A 21,344-nucleotide genomic window follows, 5' to 3' on the forward strand; every position below is an offset into this window, starting at 1 on the left:
CACGGTACAAACGTCCAAGTTTATCAGCAATAGTATGACTGTAACTTTATCAGTGACTGATAGAGGTGAGGTGAGCCTTTGTTCTGAGTAACCATTTGGACTATAGGATAGACACTAATGATGGTACCGGAAAAGCATGGATAAAAACAACATTTGATGGAAATAAATAAATGGCACATATTAGGCCTTTTGTGTCTGATCTGGTTGTTTTAGATGCATAGCACTTTGATTGTGTATTACAGGGAAATACAAACTCCTGCCACCTCCAAAAATAAAAAAATATATTATGCACTCTATTCGCTCACTTCACTCTAATGCTCTGCAGCTTTCATGAGACATCCATCCCCCTGACTGGCTCATGTAAGAAGCCAAACAGACCTCCAAGTGAGGTTACAAATGTAAATCGCTTGGACACTTTCTGCAAACCCTCTCCGTTTACTTTGTGGCCAGATTGGCTTTTTCCTGCCATCACATCACATCTACAACAACAAACTGATCCAAATGCAAACTGGAGAAAATGGCAGTGCGTCACTGTGCCCTTGCATCACAAACAAACAATTTTGTTGAATCTCCTTGTAACTGCTGAGACAAAGTGAAATGTTATGTTGTGTTTTATGGTGTTGAACATTGCTTTGCTGGGCCATTTAGGACTTAGAGCTTCATACTCTTTCTATGCATCCAAATTACTGGCCTCATCATGTTCAGAGGGTTTAAGATTCATCGCCCACACCCTTTCAATCCTTCTTCAGCAGATTGGGTGTTGATAGGAGTGGCACTGGCTCTCCCATTCTCTAGGAGTAGTGAGAGAGAGAGTCGCACATCTGAAAGCTGTCAGTGTGAGGCTCTGCCCACTCAAGGGACTCCACATTAAAGCAGGACCTCGGATATTTTAGAGAGATAGGCACAAAGAACAAGAAAACAAGAGAGCACAAAACTAAAAAGGGAAGAGCAACCCTCTTATAACTTTGAACTGGGTCCTAACTCTTCTTTGGTGTGAAATGGTGAAGCCATGTGTGGGGTGCAGAGGAGGACAGGATGCTGACTCAGGCTTCTTCACTCCTTGTTCCTCCTCTCCATAGCAGTAAGACCAAGAGGATTGATGAGAGAGTGGGGGAAAAAAAGAGCTATGAGACTTGGCTCAATGGTCTGGGGGCCCAGCAGTCTAAAAGCAACCTTTTAGACCACAAATGTAAAAATATGTTATTAGTTTTACCACTTGTAGGCTCTGCCTTGATATCAACTTTAAAAATGATAAGAAGGGAGAAAGACCGAGAGAAAAGGGATCGTGCAAAAAAGAGAGTGAGTGGGCATAAAAGCTAAACTGAACAAAACAACTATATTTGACCTGGTTGGTGGTTACTTACTAAATTAAAAATTAAAAAGAACTCACAGATTTCTCAGCAACAGTCAGGTATTGTCCACATACAGATTTCATGGACTGCTGAATGCTAAAAAGTAGTGATGACGGACTGGTTTTCTTTTGAACTTTTATGGAATTATAACATTTCCTAACGGCCCTGTAGCAAATGTTCCTTGGCCCAGTACCAGTTCACGGCCCGCAGTGGTGGGAGAAGTATTCAGCCCATTTACTTACAACAATTTAAACTACTCTGTTACAAGTAAGTCCTACATCAAAAATCTTACTTAAGTAAAAGGCATATACATATCAACAATCAACTAGATTAATGTTGTTTAGTAAAAAGAAGAGAAAAAAAAAAAGTGTATGAAGTGAAGTGGAAGTATAAAGTAGCATAGAACCAAAGTACTAAAGAGAGAATGTGTGACATGCGCCTCTAACCCCAAAACAAATTCCTTGTCTGTGTAAAAACGTACTTGGCAATAAAGCTTTTTCTGATTCTGATTCTAAAGTAAGCACATAGTAATATTATACTGTAAGTACATTACTGGCGGTCCAGGAGTTAGTCTTACACATACTAAAAAGCTGAAACTTAAAAACATATTCCTGGGTTCAAATCTGCCTTGAGACCTTTGTCGTATGTTTTTCCTCTCTTTCTCCCCTATACGGTCTGTTGCTTACCACTGACAACGATCTAATGAACTGAAAAAACATGCAACGGTACATGTATTCGTATTGAACCGAAACGGTACGGGCGTCTTGGTTCGGTACATGAATTTTCACGGAGAATACACAGTATAAAAATTAATAAAACTTGCGTGCAAATTAATTAATGTAATGCGGAACTACTGTTATATACACGTTTCTTTAGGGACACCCAATCTGTATTCCTGTCGCACTTAATAGCAAGAATACTTTCTTTTATCTTTTGTGGGGGAAGGTCTCGCCTAAGTAGAATTTTGTTTTGTTACTATTCTATGTAATTTGCACTTTCATAAATAAGAGCTGCTGTATTTTCAGTTTTATAGCTGATTATCTTATTTGTTTACAAGTTACAGATGGAGTCTGGAGATGACGTGGGGTACTTATTGTTTACTGTTTACATCTTACTTTACATACGTCAGGCTGTTGCAGCTAGCTCAGGGGAGAGACTGTATGACACTAGGTGGTACAGCCTGCACAATAAAAAAATAAAAAATTGCCTTCTGCATTTTTGTTTTGCTTTTCCTTCCATTGTACCGAACCAAACCGTGATGTCTGAACCGAGGTATGAACCGAACCGTGACTTCTGTGTACCGTTCCACCCCTAATACACATAGACAATCATACGCAGAGACACAGGGGATGTGCCTTCCAGGTATTTCCGTGGTCTAAAATGTATGTCTGTTGCGTAGTGTTTTTGCAGAATTCCTCATATTTACAAATGAGAGAGCCCACGGCTTGAAGGCAGACAGAGAATCTCAGTAATTAAAACACCCTGGGAGGTCCACCACTGAAAAGTGTGAGAATATTTGCTCTACATTGACCGGCCTCCCACAACAGTCGCCCCCTCCTCACATCTTAATCTTCCCTTAACATACAAACGCTCAACCACTCCACTTCCTCATTGCTGCTGGTTGTGACAGAGTCCTATTGGCTCAGGCCTGGTTGTCATTGGTGAGGGATTTCCAATGAGGAAAGGAGAGAGCGGAGAGGTTCATGGTCGTGCTAGGTTAGTGTGGGATGGGTACCGTGGGAAAAGAGGAGAGCAGAGACTGTAGCTTGTGTAGCAAATCCATAAATCAATAGTAGATGAATCACTGAGAGTGACCTAAAGGGCTCAACTGTCAACATGCTTATCATCACTAAATGCAGTGTGGAACAAACATACTTACAGTAAATGGCAGTGGAGTGATAAGGACTCTTTTTCTGCCTTGTTTTCCTTAAATAGGGCTACATAAAGTTCTGTCTGTACTAAATACATGGTTTTCTAAGTAGGATTTGATTTCCCGGTTTTCTAAGAGCAGTTGCCAGGTGTTCAGAACCGTGTGGTGAGGGCGTTATTAGGGGACTTACCTGAACAGGTGTCAGCTGGGCTCTGGGGTCAAACACTCGCAGCATCTTGTCCTAGACAGATGAAAGAATAAAAAAAAAAAAATACATAAATCATACAGTTGAATCAACACCACTCTACAGTTTCAACAAGAGCTGAACATCATAACCTTCATGAGGGTAGGATTTATTGCCAGATGGTTGTATTAGACTGCATTAGTTTTAGATAGATGTACCTAATAAATTGGCAGTATAATTAAGACGTGCAATAGGAGGTCAAAGAGCATGTGCAAGGTCAAGATTTAAAGTTCTCACAGAGAAAGGGGAAGGAATGAAATGCTCCTCAGTCAGCTGTACGTTTTTTCTCATAGAAACGGAAAATAGACAACTGAAATATGAAAGCCGCATATTAAAAACATTAATAAAAGAGTCCCTCCACCTTAGTATAATTCAGTTAAAGAATAACACAAGCTCTCTGAAGTTTCTCCATTTATCAGTGTGATCTGACTGATTCATCGTCGGCAAATGCAATCCAGTGACCTCTCCAAAGCCTCGTGTGCCATGACCCCGGTCAGCCCAAACACGCATTTGGCATCAATCACAGCAGCCAATCAGGGAGCCTCCTGCGTGATTGAGGGGAAATGGGGCCTAATGGGATCAGGCTGTGACCGGGACATGCGTGTCTTTCTACCATGTCACTCAATATCGCTGTGTGACTGTGATCACAGCAGACATACAGGGTAATAAGTATATAGACTTAGACTAAACCAGGCACACACTTAACTCACATATACACATCAAAGAGAATCAGGAAGCTGACAATGACACAGTCAAGCGCACACACAAACACACACATGTATCCTATCAGGCTGCATCCAATGTTGAAGCAAATGATCAATGTGAGCTTTTGCTTGTCTTTGTCCTGCTCTCCATAGCAACCCACGCCAGGATTTATTTGTGGTTGTATTAGCTAACATAGCAAACGGGGGGTTTCTTACTGTGCCCTCTTTCTCTGTCTGTGTGTTTGTGTAGTCTGCCCACCCACCAATATGATGCCCCAAGGCATGAGGCCTCTGTGACCTAGGTCTAAGCCAAAGGCTCAGGGAGCAATGCCAGAACAACACACACACACACACACACACACACACACACACACACACACACACACACACACACACACACCTGTTGCAAAAATACCAAAAACTAGGGCTGCAACTAACAATTATTTTCATTATCAATTAATTTGCTGATTATTTTCTCAATTAATGAAGGAATTCTTTTGTCAATAGTGAAAAATTACCATTACAATTCCCAAAAGTCCTAGCTGACATCCTTAAATGCCTTCTTTTTTAGGAGCACCAGTCTAAAACCCAAATATATTTAGATTATTATCATGTATGACAAATTCATCAAACACCTAAATTTTAGGCTTTTGGCAAAAATAAAGACTCAATTACCAAAACAGTTGCTGATTAATTTTCTCAGTCAATTTACTGGGTCTTGGAGCTCTTTAGCCAACCATCATTTCAGTTCCCTGACCTTGCGAACACACTTTAGAATAACCAAATGCACACATATCTACTGCACATATATACAAACATACATTTTCCATATTAAGTTCACTCACTGGCATATCAACCTAAGTGTTGTTGTGCAAATAAAAACATGAGGGAGGATACTATCTGGCTGTGCAAACACAGATGAGAGGCTACTCAAGTACAGATGTGTCCACCAAGCCACACACACACACTCAGACAAGCAAACACACTCTCTTAAGCCTATGACAATAACCCATATAAACACACACACCACGTCAACTCATAAATGCACAGATGGAGGGCCGGGATAGCCATGTGTGCATTTGTGTGTGTGTGTGTGTGTGTGTGTGCTGAGACAGCAGCTGTTTAATCAAAGTGATGGCGCCTCATTCTCAAGCTGCTGTTAATGAGTTTTCACAAAGAGTTTGCTGCACACAACTTTCACATGTACGCTAACACACACTGATGCTGGGAATCTTTGACCAGGGGTGCTCCCTCTCTTCACTCGTCAAACACTACGCAATGCTAGCCTCCTCTTCCCAGTCTCCCACGGTTACCGGTGTCAAAGACTGTTGTGATTGTCAGATTGAGACTGCAGGATCCCCTCATCAATAACTCTATCTCACTCTTCTCACCACAGGAAATATGGTATGGAGCTCAGTTATAATGTGAAAATTCAAGGTGGACCGTGGACCATAAATCCAGTGACACCTCATTTCTAAACAGCATACAACCCTGCCCTGTCCACTATTCAGATAAACACAGGCTGTCTTCCCTCTCTGCTGGTACAACCTGTGGATTTTTCTTCCCTGAAATGAATGGCGCCATTCTCTCTCCAAGTGGGTCATAAATATACATCTCTCTAGGTCCAAACCAGGCCTGTCAGGATTCCTGCCCTTTGGGGTGGTGGTCTCCCCTTCATCTTCCCCCCAGCAATGCGCCCCAATGTTTACCCTATGGGAGAGCCGGGGGATTGGACCCACATGTTGGCGGGCCTTATTTGCTTTAATAAGTTGGATTGGAGAGATTGAAAGGGGCCTTTTGGTTAAATGACACCAGAGCCCAACAGGGCAAGAACCTCAGATCCTCCTCCCCCCCCCGGACTCTGATCTTGTCTCACATTTCCTCTCTCCTCCCTCATCTCCTTTCTTTTCAGGTGCCTCGTTCTTTTTTAAAAGGCCAATAGTAGGGGTGGTAGCTTTTGGCCTAGATGATTATCCTGTCAAGGTTAATGTAGTGATTTGAACATAGCCTGTGATGGGAAGAGTAATTTGTCCCTTGTCAGAGCAAAGACAAACAACAGGGAGTGGACTGACAATCATACCTGTTAAATACCCACATGTGGAAGATTTTTGTGTCAAAGTTTATTCCGTCTCAAGCACAATTAAGCTCATCACGCATTGTCTAAAGTATACACCAGGGCCCTCTGCCTCACTTTCACATCAATCAGCCTATGTCTAAAGGAATGTGAATTCATAGTGAATGTTACATTTTGTATATAGAATTCGTTTCAATTAATACATAGAAGAATACATAGAGAACTTCACGGTGGTGCACAGTTGGGGTATACAAATGAATTATGTTTACCTCCACTGATCAAATCAAATATTCATGAAACAATTCCAGCTCAACTCATAAATTCTCTCTCTTTCTTTCTCTGCCCACTACTCATAAACTCACCTCCCTCCTTTCTCCTCCTACACAAAATATTAACAACCTAATGGAAAGCCCATCAAGCTGTGTGATTATTTCCTGATGACATGGGGCCATGTGGATGCATAAAAATCCCTGGGAGACTTTCTCTCTTCTTAGCTTTTCCCTGTGTGCTACAAAACTACTGTACTGCCAAAGGAGTGGTGGTCGTCAGTTGCAGTTGCACCAGAAGACGGGAGGGTTCAAAGGGGCATACAGGAGTGCGTACTGGGGATACGGGGGCTCAGGGATCAGGTGGGCTCGAGACAGAACTAAATCCCTGATAGATGTATTCTTCAAATCACAGTCGTGGGCCCTTGTTAGTGCTCTAATAAATAAGTTAATACAGTTTCCAGTCTGACGAGGAAATTATTCACAGGCTCTTTATCAACTGCGGCCAAGATTTCTTTCTTTGTCATTATTAGCGCATTAAAACAAACTACCTATTAACTTTTACGTCATAAGAATTTCAAAGTGTATTCTTTTTCCCCTCTAAAGAACTGTTCACTAATTCCAAATCAAATGTGTGATGTAATCCCCACCCTTTTTATTTGCAATTACCCATGTTGACATTTTGATGAAATAAACCCCATATACTGTATATACACACTATATAAAACAGAAAACAAGCAGCAGTGTCTAATGTGAGGCATGCTGCACTGAATGTGAGCCACTGGCTGCATCTAGTGGTCACACACTGCAACTACAACAATGAAACCTTAGTCCATACAGGAATAAAGCGGTTGTAAATAAAGCAAAATGGATGAAGATGTAGTGTGTGTTGTGCAGTGTAAGTTGTCATTACCTTGCAAGAGGAAGCCAGCAGGGAACCGTCCTGTTTCCAGCACATACTCTGCAGCTGGTCACCGTGCTGCTCCAGAACTGCAGACACACACGTCGTCATTTAGAGAGATGAGAGAAGTAAAGGACTAGAGACACAATGGTCATGTTGGACAGGGAGAAAACAAGGAAGAAGAAACATGATGCTACACACTGAACACAGAAGGATGGCAAATACACAGACAAGGAGACAAAAACACTACAGAATACATCTTAGGTCACTGCAGGGAGAAATGCAGGAGAGAGATAAAGCCATAAATCAAGCACATCAAAATAAAATAAAAATAAAAAAAAAAACACAATAATACAGAGTATGGATGATTTAAGAACAGATCATACGTCCTTACAGTTTAGGCCCATGAGAAAAATTATGAGCATGACACATATTAGGCTGCAACGCCATAAGTGAGCACAGAGCTTGACACAGATGAAAAGAGATGAGCGGTGCACTTGTTAAGATAGTTACACAAAGAGTGATTTGACATGAACTTAAACAGTAAAGAGGAAGAAAAAAACCTGCACTCATTCAAATATAGATTTTTATCAATCAGACCTTGTTCCTCAACCACTAATGAATGAGGACTGAGGGTGATGAAAGACAGCGTGTGGGGTACAGCTAATGAAAAGTTGGATCAGCAGTGAGCAGCAGCAGCCAGGCCAGCTGTCATGGGATGGGTAGAGGGGGCAGTGTTTGCGGGGGTGGGGGGGTTGAGGCCAGAGGATAGTGACTGCATCCTGAGGCCAGTCCAGGGAGACTGGGACCAGGACAGCAAATCAAAAAATTACCTCTGCTGCTCCGCAGGCAGTGTCAGTCCCCAATGAAAAAAGGAAACCAACCACTTTAATCCAAATATCCATTATATTCATGTTGCACATAAATAAAAACAGGCCACAACAAAAATTGAAGACTAACTGACAGAGACTGAAATGTTAAATGCAGACAGTGCATAATGTACGACAAAGACTTTGACAAAATTAATTTGGGTTGTGGTGTGCGTTTTAATATAAAAAAGCTTTTACAGGCGCTGCTCACGTCGCCAGCTGTAGCTACCTGCTAGTGGTGTATCCTGGCGGCTGGTGTCCCAAATCATGGGGGACTTGGTGTTGCCCACAGCCAGCAACCCAGACGAGGTGGGGTGGAAAAGTACCAGCTCCAGCCTGCCCTGACCTGGACGCAGGGTCAGCTGTGGAGCGCTGGGCTGCTGCAGCTCTGGATCACACAAACGCCAAAGCTTCACCTGAACACACAGAGGGAGGGAAATAGTGGGTGGCGGCGTCGCTTCCACTTTACCACAGCTTACAATTCAAAATTCCAATACGCTCCTAACCAGCGGAAACATTAACATTAAATGAAATGGTTATGATCGGTCTCTGACCAGCCACACCAGACAAGACGGAAGAAGCAGACTTAGAGGATCACTACAGCAGGCATCTAAAGCATCAAGATGCAGCATCGCAGCCAGAGATCAGGTGGTCAAGTCTCTAGCTGTTCTAGCTAAATGGTGATACCATGGTACTGCATAATTTGGGGTTTGGGTTCAGCTTTGGATTTCTTGTTAATGCTGACATGTGAGAGCAGAAGAAATGAAACTGCATTAGTTCATTTTAAGTCAATGAAAATACTCGTATTTCACTCAGTTTCACTCTAATTTGCTTGCTCAGCACAACCCAGTTGGTGAAACAATATACCCTGTTGGCAACAGATAAGAGGAATGAAAGTGTGCTGCAGATGCTGGGCACTGCAGACCACTCGTGCGTGTGCATGTGCGTGTGTGTCTGTGTGTGTGTGTGGTAGGTCTGTGTGTGGCCAAAGATCCTTGAGGTAAACCGAGCTGCTGAGTCTGAAGATGCAGACCCACACTCAGCAGATTCCAGTAAGCTAGGGCACCTGTGGCTGACGATAATGTGCTGAGAGGAGGGAGTCTTCAAAAGGTTTAAATTACAAAAAACGAGCTGGTTCAGATTGTATTCAAAGCCCCGCCAGGAACAACAAAGCCTGAGAGGACGGAAAGTGGACTTACGTGTAAGTATACAAAAACAAGATCAATACAAAGAAAGAGAAAAGAAATCTCACCGTTTCATCTCCAGAGCATGTTGCCAGGAGACATTCATCAAAAGGAGAAAAGTCCATATCAGTCACCAGATCTGACAGAGAGGAGGAAAAACACATGGGAAATAAAAATGACATCAGGGTCACAGCTGTCTAGCCTCATTTCCTTTCTGAGCAAAGGCATTTGCATTTTTCATGGGATTAGTTTTCTTTAAAAAGGGTAGAGTATCCTTGAAGGTTGGAGTGGTGGCAGTTATGCAGAGGGAAGGGGACAAGGGAGGGAAAGAAAAGGACTGATGTGATGTGCTGACAAAAGAATAAAGAAACCCTACCAGAATGGCAGGAAATCTGCGTGACTGTCCATTCGCCATCTGATCCAGGTTTGACTGAGGACAGGCCCAGCATACCTCCACCTGCAGACACATACACAGAATATGTAATTGATCATACTGTTAAAACCATAAAAGTATTTATAGTGCACACAAAAAAACTAAACAAAAACATGATTTCTAGTCTTTTTTTTCTAGGATTAAGTCTTCTCCATCTTCTGAACTGATAACATGTGGACACTTGGTTAAACGCAAGTACAAACATAGCAGAAACTGTACACAGTTGATCCTTCGGTCTGCATGAAGAGAAACGTTCCTTTTGACCACACTTTTATAGCCTTACCAGCCTGCTCGGTATTAAAGGCCACCAGTTTGGCACTCGCTTTGATGTGGCTGCCCTGGCAGGATAAAGAACCAGCTCGGACGTTGTTGATCCATCCCTGGATTTAAAGACGTGGGAAAGCACAAGTCAGGGATCATAACGGATTAAAAACAAGGGTATGATAATGCACATGAATAACTGGGGTCAGACTACATGACAGAGAGGAAAATAAATGTAATTCAAGCCCAAGAATCATAAGTGTTTACTTGACAAACAGGACCGATAAACCATGCGATAATCATGTGACTGTGCAATACTGCAATACTGTAAATACATTTTACTATTTATTCTCTTTACTTAAATTTATTTATTGTTTGTTTATCTTTAGTGGGTCTTGTACTTTTTCCCCTATCCCTTGCTGCTGCAACAGTGTGAATATCCCCATTGTGGGACAAATAATCTTTGAATCTTGACATATATACACAGGACAAGAGCACAACCAACTAGACAACAACACTAGAGAATCCGACAGAAAAACATCTCTTTCATAATATGAAGGAGCACACGTGACCAAGTTGCTGTAACAACTAGAGTAAAATAAAGTGAACACCGAAATAAACAGGAAGGATCTAACTGAGAGCACACACACATTAGTGCCACACACATTAGTGCCTCTGAATGAGCAAAGTGTTGAGGAAGTGGAAGGGTTCCATGCATTGCACAGCAGAGAACTCTTAAAACCTCTTTCAACATTAACAAGGCAAGAGCAGCAAGAGGACTGAGTGTCCATACAACACGCTCCAACAACTACTGCGCTGCTCTTCACAGAACTGTAACAGACTGACCATGACACACATTTGGCCTGCAGACAGCACTTATTACATTACATATTCTACATGTGTGTATGTCAAAAACCAAGTGGAAATGTGTGTCACTAGTGTGACAAAGGCTCAAATCCATGCTGTGTTTGAGTTTAAGTTAGAAGATCCCAATAAATGGCAATCCTATACTTGATTTATTCTGATTTAGCCACATACAAGGTTGTGCTTATTATTCATTCATTAGTTACCTCTGCTACTGGCTACCTGCATAGAAGTCTTATCAACTTTGTATTATTTTCTCCTGAACTAAATCTCACGACTACCATTCTGAATCAAAATCTTTTTCAGTGTCCGCCGTTCAGAGATAGAATTGCGGTTATCTGGAGACTGGAGCATGCTTTCCTGCATGGATAATATTAAGGACACTTACAAAAGGCTTGTCTTCCCTTAATATTTATTTGGTTCAACAATTCCAAGATCTGGTATGTGTTTTTCTGCATTTTTCTCAGGATTAAAGAGATAGACTGAACATATTCTGCTGTGAATCCATCCACAGGCCCATTATTAGAAAGAACCTTGGCACCAAAAACTGTGTTCAGGGGACTCTGTGCCAGCCAAATAAGAGCTAACAAAAGTAGCCTACTTCTGTCACTACTCTCTCAAACCATGTGGAACACACAGAAATTGTTCTGGATAATCTGAGATGAAAACATCCCACTCGTCTTCACTTTCTTGTCTCTTTCGATCCCTATAATCCTGCTTCTCCTCTCAATGTGTCCTTCTTGCCCCATTTCTTTCTCATACAGTGTGTGGCATGTCAAATCCCGTCACATGACTTTCAGCACCGAAATAGCCACATCCACACATATTCATTGGTCTCTTGTGTGAAAGGCTAGTTTATCATTCACGGCAGCAAAGCACCACCTGCTGTCTCAGAACCTTGGCAGAGATGTGCACGGTCTCTGTAAATACCAGGCATTTTTCTACCTCAGTAAAAACAAGGTAGGGGATTACATAATTCACCTCAGCAAGAAGAGCTACAGGCGTTGCAACGTGAAAGAAATGGGTCCACAGGACGAGAAAAATGGCAGATTTGTATGCAAGACACTCCAGTCTCGTCCAGATATGTCGCCTCTTGCAGCATACAGGACATATCACTGAGATAGAGAGGCATCCTGACAGTAATATCACTTATCGCATTTGCCATTCAAACATGTTTATCTTTCCCTCTGGCTTACATAGCAAATCTGTGCAGTCAAAAAATTTGCAAAACCACTGCAAAGCAATGAGAAAACTCAGTTAGCTAACTTAACGTTATAATATCATATGGGCGTCACTGCATTATCCGATGTAGACTAGCAGCTCTATGCAACCACATGGCTCGTAGTTTTCACTACTAGCCTATTCGTGTAAATACTAGTGTGTGAGTTGAGATTTTCGTGTAGTTGTCTCAATAAGCAGGCTTCCAGATGCAGGAAGTTCAACATCCCTTGCAGGCAGGCGTTCCCCAAAACACAACTTAAGTAGCACAGCTAAACCACAGCTAATGTTAGCTAAGAGAACTGGCTCTACCAAGGCGCTCGTGTGCTACTCACATCTTTCTTGGCAATTTTCGGAGTGGTGTTTTTGAATTTGGAGGTCTTAAAGCGATTCATGATGCTCTCTGAAATTGACTTTCGTGCCTTCCGGGTGTCTCTGTCGAGCTGGTTGGTACTCTGCAGAGGACTCCTGCTACAGCTGACAGTTCAGGTTGGCCGCGCGGTGTACGCTCGCATTGCTCCACAGAGCTGTCCGCTTGGGCGGAGATTTTATTTTTTTAACACTATAGAACACCATGCTCCGATCACGTGCTGCCTCGGGTCTTAAAACATGTGCATCCCTTTTTTTAACTTGACACTTGTGATGATTTTTGACACAATGAAACTATGAATAATGTTTGGATGCTTTTAGTCATTCCTAAATGTTATATATTATGTTATTTATGTTATATAACAACTTCGGTGAAGTTTATTAAAATGAACAGTGAAGTTTAAGATAAACTTCTGCAGCTCGTTTTTCTTGAGAGAGCATAATCTTGAATCATACTGAATATCTTTGCGTTCTCTGTGACGCCCACTTCGTACCGGACATGCGCAGTTTGTCGGGAGCAGGGGCCGGTATTGGAATGATGGCGTCCTCGGCTGCCCGTTGCTCATCACGCTGGATTACTGTCATCGTGTCCTCTGGACATCGCAGGGCCGCCGGTGCTGTTGTCTGCACTGGCAATGGAGGGGTCCGCAGTATCTCTACCGTGGGAGCGGAACGACTGTGGCGGGGAGGGAACCTGATGTGTGGCGGAGCAGGGAAAGCGTTGACATTGAGAGGGCTGTCAGGTGAGTGGTGTGGTACTGGCCTAGGTTAGGCTAGGCTAGGCTAGGCTAAATGTCTTGTAATTTCTGTTTAACTCATGTGACGCATGATAAATCAATTAATTTAACTTAGCTTGATAAGGGCCCAGACTAGCATTTAAGATATGCTTGTGTAATACAAAAACGCATTAGCTTTTATGCACTTTAAAGATAGTTGACGATCAATTTTGCTAACTTACATTTTGCAGTCAAGTTGAATTTGCTAGCTATTGCTATTGGCATAAATACTAGCATATTTTTTTTACCAAACATTCAGTAATTTCTGTAACAGTAAATACAGTAAACAGTGCAAACGAAACGATTTAGCTGTTAGACGGTGGCAAAACTGTATAGTCGCTTGTCAAGTGAGGCCTGAATGCAGCAATAGTGCAGCTCCATTGTTCTAAATGGTATTAACTTGCCTTTTAACCCTGTTTTTCCAGGTGTCAAATCGCCCCATGCTGCCTCCACACTTTCCTTTCACACTAGTGCCCCTGCTAGCAGCAAGCAGGACTTCTACCAGATCCTCGGCGTACCTCGCACAGCAACCCAGAAAGAGATCAAGAAAGCTTACTACCAGGTCTGCTCTTGCCTGACATGCATCAACAGCTTGTCAGATAAACAATCAAAACAGTAGTTGACCGTGTGTTTGTTGTCCCTCAGATGGCCAAAAAGTATCACCCTGACACCAACAAAGATGACCCACAAGCCAAGGAAAAATTTGCTCAGCTGGCCGAAGCTTATGAGGTTTAGTCTCGGTCTTTAATTCAAGCTTTCAGTTGACACTTCTACTGTATATTTTCCCATATATGTTTTCTATGAATAGTCTAATTTAAAATTACAAATGCACATTTAAAACTTTGCTCCATGTTTTTCTCAGATCCTGAGTGATGAAGGAAAGAGGAAGCAGTACGATACGTATGGCTCAACGGGCTTTGAAGCTGGTCAGGCCGGTGGTGGAGGGCAGCGCTACTGGTCTGGACAGGCCAGCAGCGTGGACCCAGAGGAGCTCTTCCGCAAGATCTTTGGGGAATTCTCTGGAGGCCGGGGGTTTGGAGACTTCAATGCCATATTTGAACAGCCACAGGAGGTTAGCAAGGATACTGTAAAATGGGAGTGAAAGTTAAGGAGTGTCTTTTTTTTGGTTTTTGCTTTTGAGAACTCCTCGTTTTTTATTTGGTATTTTTTATTGATGCATATTCAGAGCGATTCATTTTCTTTTTTGGATACAGTACATCATGGAGCTGACCTTCACTCAGGCAGCAAAGGGAGTCAACAAAGAGTTTTCCGTTAACATAGAAGCAGCCTGCGAGCGCTGTGATGGTAAGGGGCACGAGCCAGGCACCAAAGTCCAGCACTGCAACTTCTGCAACGGCTCCGGCATGGTAAGAGCTCTGACATACTGCCTTTCTTCAAAGTGTGTTGTGTTGTTGTATTTACTATACACATGCATTGTCCACCCTGTAGGAGACTGTGAACACGGGCCCGTTTGTGATGCGCTCCACATGTCGTCGTTGTGGTGGCAAAGGCACAGTCATTTCCACCCCCTGTCACTCCTGTAATGGGGTGGGACAGACCAAGCAGAGGAAGACTGTGATGGTCCCTGTGCCTGCAGGTCAGTCTCACTTAACTGCCTGGTCTTCTGTTTACACACTGTAAATACCTCCCAAGGGATTTTTTTTCTAATCACTATTAATGAGCATGGAAAGTCACCCAGTAGCGTATTAGCCATAGGGGTGGGAATCACCAGAGGCCTCACGATACGATATCATCACGATACTTATGTCACGATACAATATTATTGCGATGTTAAACATATTGCAATATTCTGCGATATATTGCAATTTATTACCTTTTTTCCAACTTTAAATTTTTCCCAGTTTCAAATGATGTCCCCAAAGGACAATTTTGTCAACATTTGTTTTATCTAAAAAGATACATTTCTCTGTTTGTTCATCTCCCTTCAATTGTATTGCTGCAAAATGGGGATTGTCAGCAGACAGACTGACCAACACATATATCATAAAAGATCGATACTTGGCGTCTGTGTATCGATACAGTATTGCCACGAAAAATATCGCGATACTATGCTGTATCAATTTTTTCCCCCACCCCTAATTAGCCATGGACAGAGGCAACTACTGTCTGCTCTGCTGCAGATCTTCCTGACTTCCTAGATGTCCAACCCTAGGCCCTTTGCTGCATGTCATTCCCCCTCTCTCTCTCTCTCTCTCTCTCTCTCTCTCTCCCCTCTCCTGTCTTCAGCTGTCCTTCTTTAGTTTTTTTGCTTTGTTTCCTTTGTTGCCAAATAACCTTGCATATTAATGTGAAACTGTGACAATATTCCCCCACATAACAAATGATAAAGGCATGTTAGAAAAAACTAAAATAATCAATAGTTTGAGCCTCAGCTCCAGTTACATCTGTGGGTTTGAACTCCTCATCAAATCATAATGGTCATAAGGGAAGTAAAAGTAGAACTGTCCTTGTGCTTAAATTTAAAGTACTCCTGAAATCTTTTAAGTATGAAAGGAAATGAGGGTTTATACCATTGAGATAGATTTTCACACTTAACTTAAATGTAAATTGTTGTTTGTTTTTGCTTCAAGGAGTGGAGGATGGTCAGACTGTCAGAATGCCAGTTGGTAAGAAGGAGATCTTCATCACATTTCGGGTGATTACCTACCTCAACTCCTTAATATCAGTACAGATCTCACAACAAACCCAGAAATAAAATGAATGAAATGAATTCCCTCTTCATCAAGTGCATGTTCAGGTCAGAGCTGCTATAATGGGATTGTCCTCCTGTGTAGGGATGGGCATCGTTTGGATTTTAACGATTCTGATTCCAATTCCGATTCTTCGTTTCGATTCCGGTTCTTATCGATTCTCGATTCCGATTCTTTGAGTGGTGGAGTTGAAACGGGTTAGATGCTTATTTCACAAATAAGAGGAAAGTTTTATTTTGATTCATAGGTGGGTTGCAGTTTTACAGCTTTTACAATGCAAAATAAAGCCACACTAGAGCTCCGCTTACTGTGCTGCACGGCTGCTACACAACAAGCGCCTGGCTGCTACGGAAACCAAAACTTGCACATATTAAATTTGGAACATATGATCAGATTTGAAACCAAATCCTCCAAACGATTCCAATAACGAAACAATTCCGATGGAATCGTAATTTTTGAAACTATTCCGATTAGGAATCGGTTCTCGATGCCCAACCCTACTCCTGTGTAATGTACTGTAGGTGTGTGGACTAGTGAGAGGCGCTGAGCTGTCTGAGCTCTTTGACCTATAAACACAGTTCAGACAACCTGTTGTGAGCCGCTTCTCGAGATTGGGATGTTTCGATAACCACGTGTGATTGGTTGTGATGTGTTCTGGGTTCAAGGTCCAAAAAAGTCCTGTGTTCAGGAGGGACGGCGCAGACGTCCACTCTGACCTTTTTGTCTCTGTGGCGCAAGCTATCCTGGGCGGCACGGCCAGGACACAAGGCCTTTATGAAACCCTAAACTTATCAGTAAGTAGAAGCGCACATACTCAGGTTTCTCCTCCAATGGGGAAACATCACAGCGTAATAAATGACTGGATTTTTTCCCCTTGCTTTCAGATCCCTGCAGGCATCCAGATAGACCAGAGGATTCGTCTGTCAGGGAAGGGGATCGCTCGCCTCAGTGGCCATGGCTTCGGAGACCATTATGTCCATGTCAAAATAAAAGTTCCCAGGTAAGACTTCACAGACAAACGCATATCTTGTTCATCTTTTTGTTCCAGTAAAAATTCCATCTGCTGCATGTATACCAGATGGGGACATGAGAGGCATTTGTGATTGAATACCATAAAGAAATGGAATGAAAAAAAAAAAAAAACTCTTTCCCAATCACAAGGACTTTAAGATATTCTTTTCCTGTGCAGGACACTGACCGACAGACAAAGAGCTCTGCTAATGAGCTACGCTGAGGAGGAGACGGATGTGGAGGGGACAGTAAACGGTGTCACTAACACCACCACAGGTATGAGGACAATGGCACTACCTGACGTTGCTCTTACTTTTTTCCTTTTTACCAGTCGCTGTAGTCCTGATTATTTTTTATTTTTATTTTTTGCTGCTATACATCTCTGATCTGCTGAAATGGGGGTTTAGAAAAGAAAGTTTTATTTAGTCTGGCTGATGCAGCGTTCATCTCTGTCCAGGTGGGGGAAGCAGTGGTAAGCAGTCTGAGGCAGGGCAAAGCGAGCATGACAAGAAGGAAGGAGAGTTGAAACAAGAGGGGAGCTTCTTCTCCAAATTAAAGAAATTGTTTAGTTCTTTCTGACAGCCGCAAACCAGGTAGGACTAGTATCGATTTTAATTTTCTTTTTTTAGTTCAGTTCTTCACAAATAATTGTGATGCATTATGTAACACTTCAGTTTTTGGATAACTTTTTATTATCTGGTTTGTGGCTGTCTCATAAAAACACTGATGCATGCACGCCTGCATTCAGCTGGATGCCCTGAATGTCTGTTTTATATGTCGTTTTTGAAACTGGGACTGCCCTGCCAGCGCAATTTCTTTTTTTCTTTTTAAAGTTCAATTTACCAAGAGTCCATTTGACAACATTTTTCCTTTTCCTTCTTCTTAAAGGTAAAAGGTCCTCCTGGAACTGAGAAGCTTCATCAGTAGATCAGAATGCAGAAGGGAGGACAGCGTAACGCAAGCACAGTCACATTATAAAGGGACAGGTGGCTAAGGAGTATTGGGCGTTGGATGAGGCCTATTGAGGTTCTGGATGGATCAGTACGGACCGACCTACCCAGCCCTGCAGTGAATAAGACAGAGGATCACCTGCTCTGTTCCTCTGCCATAGTGAATCCACACACAAGAGGATGTGTCAGTGCGCCAGTCACCTCTCCAGTCAGACGTCCACTGTGGCCATTTGGGCGGCAAAGACTTAAAGTGCTCATATTATGCTTTTTGGCTTTTCCCCTTTCTTTTATTGTGATGTATATCTTTTTTGTGCTTGTTATAGGTTTACATCGTGAAAAAGTGAAAGTCCATCCCAAAGACCATCTCCAACAGAAAACACTGTTCACAAACTGCTCCAAACAGCTCTATTGTAGTCCAGCCTTTACTTCTGTGACAAACATGCGTCACTTTGTAACACACGTTTAAATGCTCGCCTAGCTGCTAGCATGGCACACCCTCATACTCTTCCAACTGGGTAGTAGTCCTTACCTAGGTACTGCACGTGTGCGACTCCCAACAAAGATGGAATAGAAGTGTGATGCCTCACTCTGTAGCTAAAACAGAGAGCTCAACACACTGGGTGAAAAGAGAAGCTGCAGCAATGTGCAGTACAACAAAAATATGTTTTTTTTTTTTTGGTTTTTTTTAATTAAACCATGTAAACCTATTCTGATACAATTATGAACCTGAAAATGAGCATAATATGAGCACTTTAATCATTTATCATAGCATTTGGTGTATGTTGGTTTTTGTGTTGATCCCAACAAAAAAACACGGTAGTGAGAACAGAATTCATGTGCACAGAAATAAATTATTGTATTGAAAAAGAATACAGATTCAAGTTTTATTTTGGATTAAATTAACCTCTTGTTATTAATCCTTTTGTTCTGTATGATTTGGTGGTGTTTTCATGAACGCTTGAATTTCCCCCACAATTCTCAGCACTGTCAGTCCTAACCATAGACTGTTAATAGTCTATGGTCCTGACAGGTTGAACATCATCAACTACATGTCTACCTTTGAGTAGACGTGTTGGACTGCAGTACGCAGATCGAGGAGTGGCTCAATGTGGGTGGAGCTAAGCTTTTGACTCCGCCCACTTGCCCAATAGCAACCAAAGAGGAAGAATGTGTGTCTGAGGGAAAAACCATATGTCAATGGGAAAAACACAGGACTTTCACCTCTTAATATCCATCCTTTCACCCCAGAGACCAGAGCTCATTTCCCGCGAGTCACGTTTGCTTTCCCCATTGTTGTTTTCCTTCACCCGACCGTCCATTGCTGTCTCACGTCCTCCAGAGACCGGGGCTCGTTTCCCGCGATTTGCGTCCTCCATTCCCGCGAGTCACGTTTGCTTTCCCCGTTCTTATTTTCCTAATACCAACTGGTTCTTCTTTTCCTAAACCCAACCCCATTGTTCCTTTCCATTTTTCTAATTAACACATTATTTATTATAGTCTATATATATTTTTTCTAATTAAAATATAATCTGTGTGTGTGTGTATATATATATATTATACACATATATGTATATATATATGTGTGTGTGTATATATATGTATATATATTTATGTGTATATATATATATATATACGTATATATATGTGTATATATATATGTGTATGTATATATATATATGTGTGTATATATATATATATGTGTATATATATATGTGTATATATGTATATATATATATATATATATATATATATATATATATATATATATATATATATATATACACACACACACACTCACCTAAAGGATAAATAGGAACACCTGTTAAATTTCACATTAACGAAATTATCTAATCAACCAATCACACGACAGCTGCTTCAATGCTTCAATTTAGGGGTGTGGTCCAGGTCTAGACAATCTCCTGAACTCCAAACTGAATGTCAGAATGGGAAAGAAAGGTGATCTAAGCAACTTTGAGCGTGGCATGGTTATTGTTGCCAGAGGGGCTGGTTTGAGTATTTCACAATCTGCTCAGCTACTGGGATTTTCACACACAACCATTTCTAGGGTTTACAAAGAATGGTCTGAAAAAGGAAAAACATCCAGTATGCTGCAGTCCTGTGGGCGAAAATGCCTTGTTGATGCTAGAGGTCAGAGGAGAACGGTCCGACCGATTCAAGCTGATAGAATATCAACTGTGACTCAAATAACCACTCGTTACAACTGAGGTATTATATGCAGCAAAGCATTTGTGAAGCCACAACATGCACAGCCTTGAGGCGGATGGGCTACACCAGCAGAAGACCCCACCGGGTACCACTCATCTTCACTAAAAATAGGAAAATGAGGCTATAATTTGCACGAGCACACCAAAATTGGACAGTTGAATACTGGAAACATTTTGCCTGGTCTGATGAGTCTCGATTTCTGTTGAGACATGTTGAGTCAGAATTTGGCGTAAACAGAATGAGAACATGGATCCATCGTGCCTTGTTACCACTGGGCGGGCAGGCTCCTAATAATCCTTTAGATGAGTGTATATATAAATTATAATCGCTGTCTGTAGGTGCTGCATTGACATTTGAGAATGTGCTGCCTTATTTCAGCCACCGGATGGCGCACGCGCGGAGTCAAACGTGGGGCGGAGTCAAACGTTTAGCTCCGCCCACATTTAGCCCAACCCCGATCTGCGTACTGCAGTCAGGTGCAATTGGAGTATAGAGGTGTGTTTGCAGTGGAAAGTTAAGCTTTGGCTTTGATCGGCTTTCCTGATCTGTGAACACTAATGACCGAACTCTTTTCCTCTTTTAAGAGAATTCTGCACCTTCATTACGTTTGTACATTGTTTTGGATCATACAGTTGCATCAATGTGTCACATAGAAGAAATATACATCTATATAATAAAGCTATGGTCCGGAAAAGCCTCTGTTTTATATAAATCACTAAAGAAGTAGCAGGCCGAGTGCTATGATTCTGTCTAAACAGATATATTAAAAATATTTATACATAGATCATCCTAATTTGGATACAGTATAATGCAATCCAAAACACCACTAAATTGCTTCCAACAAAGTCTGAACATTAGAAACACCAAAGGTTATTTTTTGCAGAGCTATTCAATTGTTAATGTGTACTTAATAATAAGCTAGCTTGCATTTTTACTTTTAAATAAATCTAATGGCATCATTTTCAAAGTAATTTTCTGTGGACAATATTTGTGGTTCTTTCTCCAACACTTTTTAAACCCTGTGAGGTTGTTCCATGAGACTGAACAGCTCAACTGCTTTG

General features: G+C 41.8%; 2 protein-coding genes across 3 annotated transcripts in view; one reads left to right on the plus strand and one right to left on the minus strand.

Moving 5' to 3' along the window:
- Nucleotides 1-12,776, minus strand: part of coro7 (coronin 7) — a 111,794-nt gene extending 99,018 nt beyond the window's left edge. Inside the window, exons 1-7 of the mRNA XM_039825272.1 lie at nt 12,576-12,776; nt 10,181-10,277; nt 9,841-9,921; nt 9,533-9,603; nt 8,510-8,696; nt 7,424-7,500; nt 3,413-3,463 (exon numbers count right to left, since the gene is read on the minus strand). Coding sequence (XP_039681206.1) covers nt 3,413-3,463; nt 7,424-7,500; nt 8,510-8,696; nt 9,533-9,603; nt 9,841-9,921; nt 10,181-10,277; nt 12,576-12,635 — 624 coding nt within the window. The 5' untranslated portion in view covers nt 12,636-12,776. The remainder of the gene's footprint in view (nt 1-3,412; nt 3,464-7,423; nt 7,501-8,509; nt 8,697-9,532; nt 9,604-9,840; nt 9,922-10,180; nt 10,278-12,575) is intronic.
- Nucleotides 12,777-13,093: 317 nt separating this feature from the next.
- dnaja3a (DnaJ heat shock protein family (Hsp40) member A3a) lies at nt 13,094-18,541 on the plus strand. 2 transcript variants are annotated; one of them, XM_039825274.1, is made up of 12 exons: nt 13,094-13,352; nt 13,811-13,947; nt 14,031-14,114; nt 14,248-14,457; nt 14,600-14,752; nt 14,835-14,982; nt 15,977-16,041; nt 16,762-16,890; nt 16,981-17,096; nt 17,286-17,383; nt 17,565-17,700; nt 17,996-18,541. In XM_039825274.1, the coding sequence occupies exons 1-11, from the start codon at nt 13,109-13,111 to the stop codon at nt 17,684-17,686; spliced, it is 1,506 nt and encodes a 501-aa protein (XP_039681208.1). In that variant the 5' UTR covers nt 13,094-13,108; the 3' UTR covers nt 17,687-17,700; nt 17,996-18,541. The 2 variants fall into 2 exon arrangements, with proteins under 2 accessions (XP_039681208.1, XP_039681209.1); XM_039825275.1 differs by lacking the exon at nt 17,565-17,700 and having other exon boundaries at nt 13,103-13,352; nt 17,996-18,540.
- The last annotated feature ends 2,803 nt before the right edge of the window (nt 18,542-21,344 follow it).

Source organism: Perca fluviatilis, chromosome 15, assembly GCF_010015445.1.
Source record: "Perca fluviatilis chromosome 15, GENO_Pfluv_1.0, whole genome shotgun sequence".
NCBI classification, from domain to species: domain Eukaryota; kingdom Metazoa; phylum Chordata; class Actinopteri; order Perciformes; family Percidae; genus Perca; species Perca fluviatilis.

Coding starts and splice junctions, on each gene's coding strand:
- dnaja3a (XM_039825274.1), top strand. CDS start 13,109: ATGCGCAGTTTGTCGGGAGCAGGGGCCGGTATTGGAATGATGGCGTCC. Junction 13,353..13,810: donor GACATTGAGAGGGCTGTCAG/GTGAGTGGTGTG, acceptor CTGTTTTTCCAG/GTGTCAAATCGCCCCATGCT. Junction 14,115..14,247: donor AGCTGGCCGAAGCTTATGAG/GTTTAGTCTCGG, acceptor TGTTTTTCTCAG/ATCCTGAGTGATGAAGGAAA.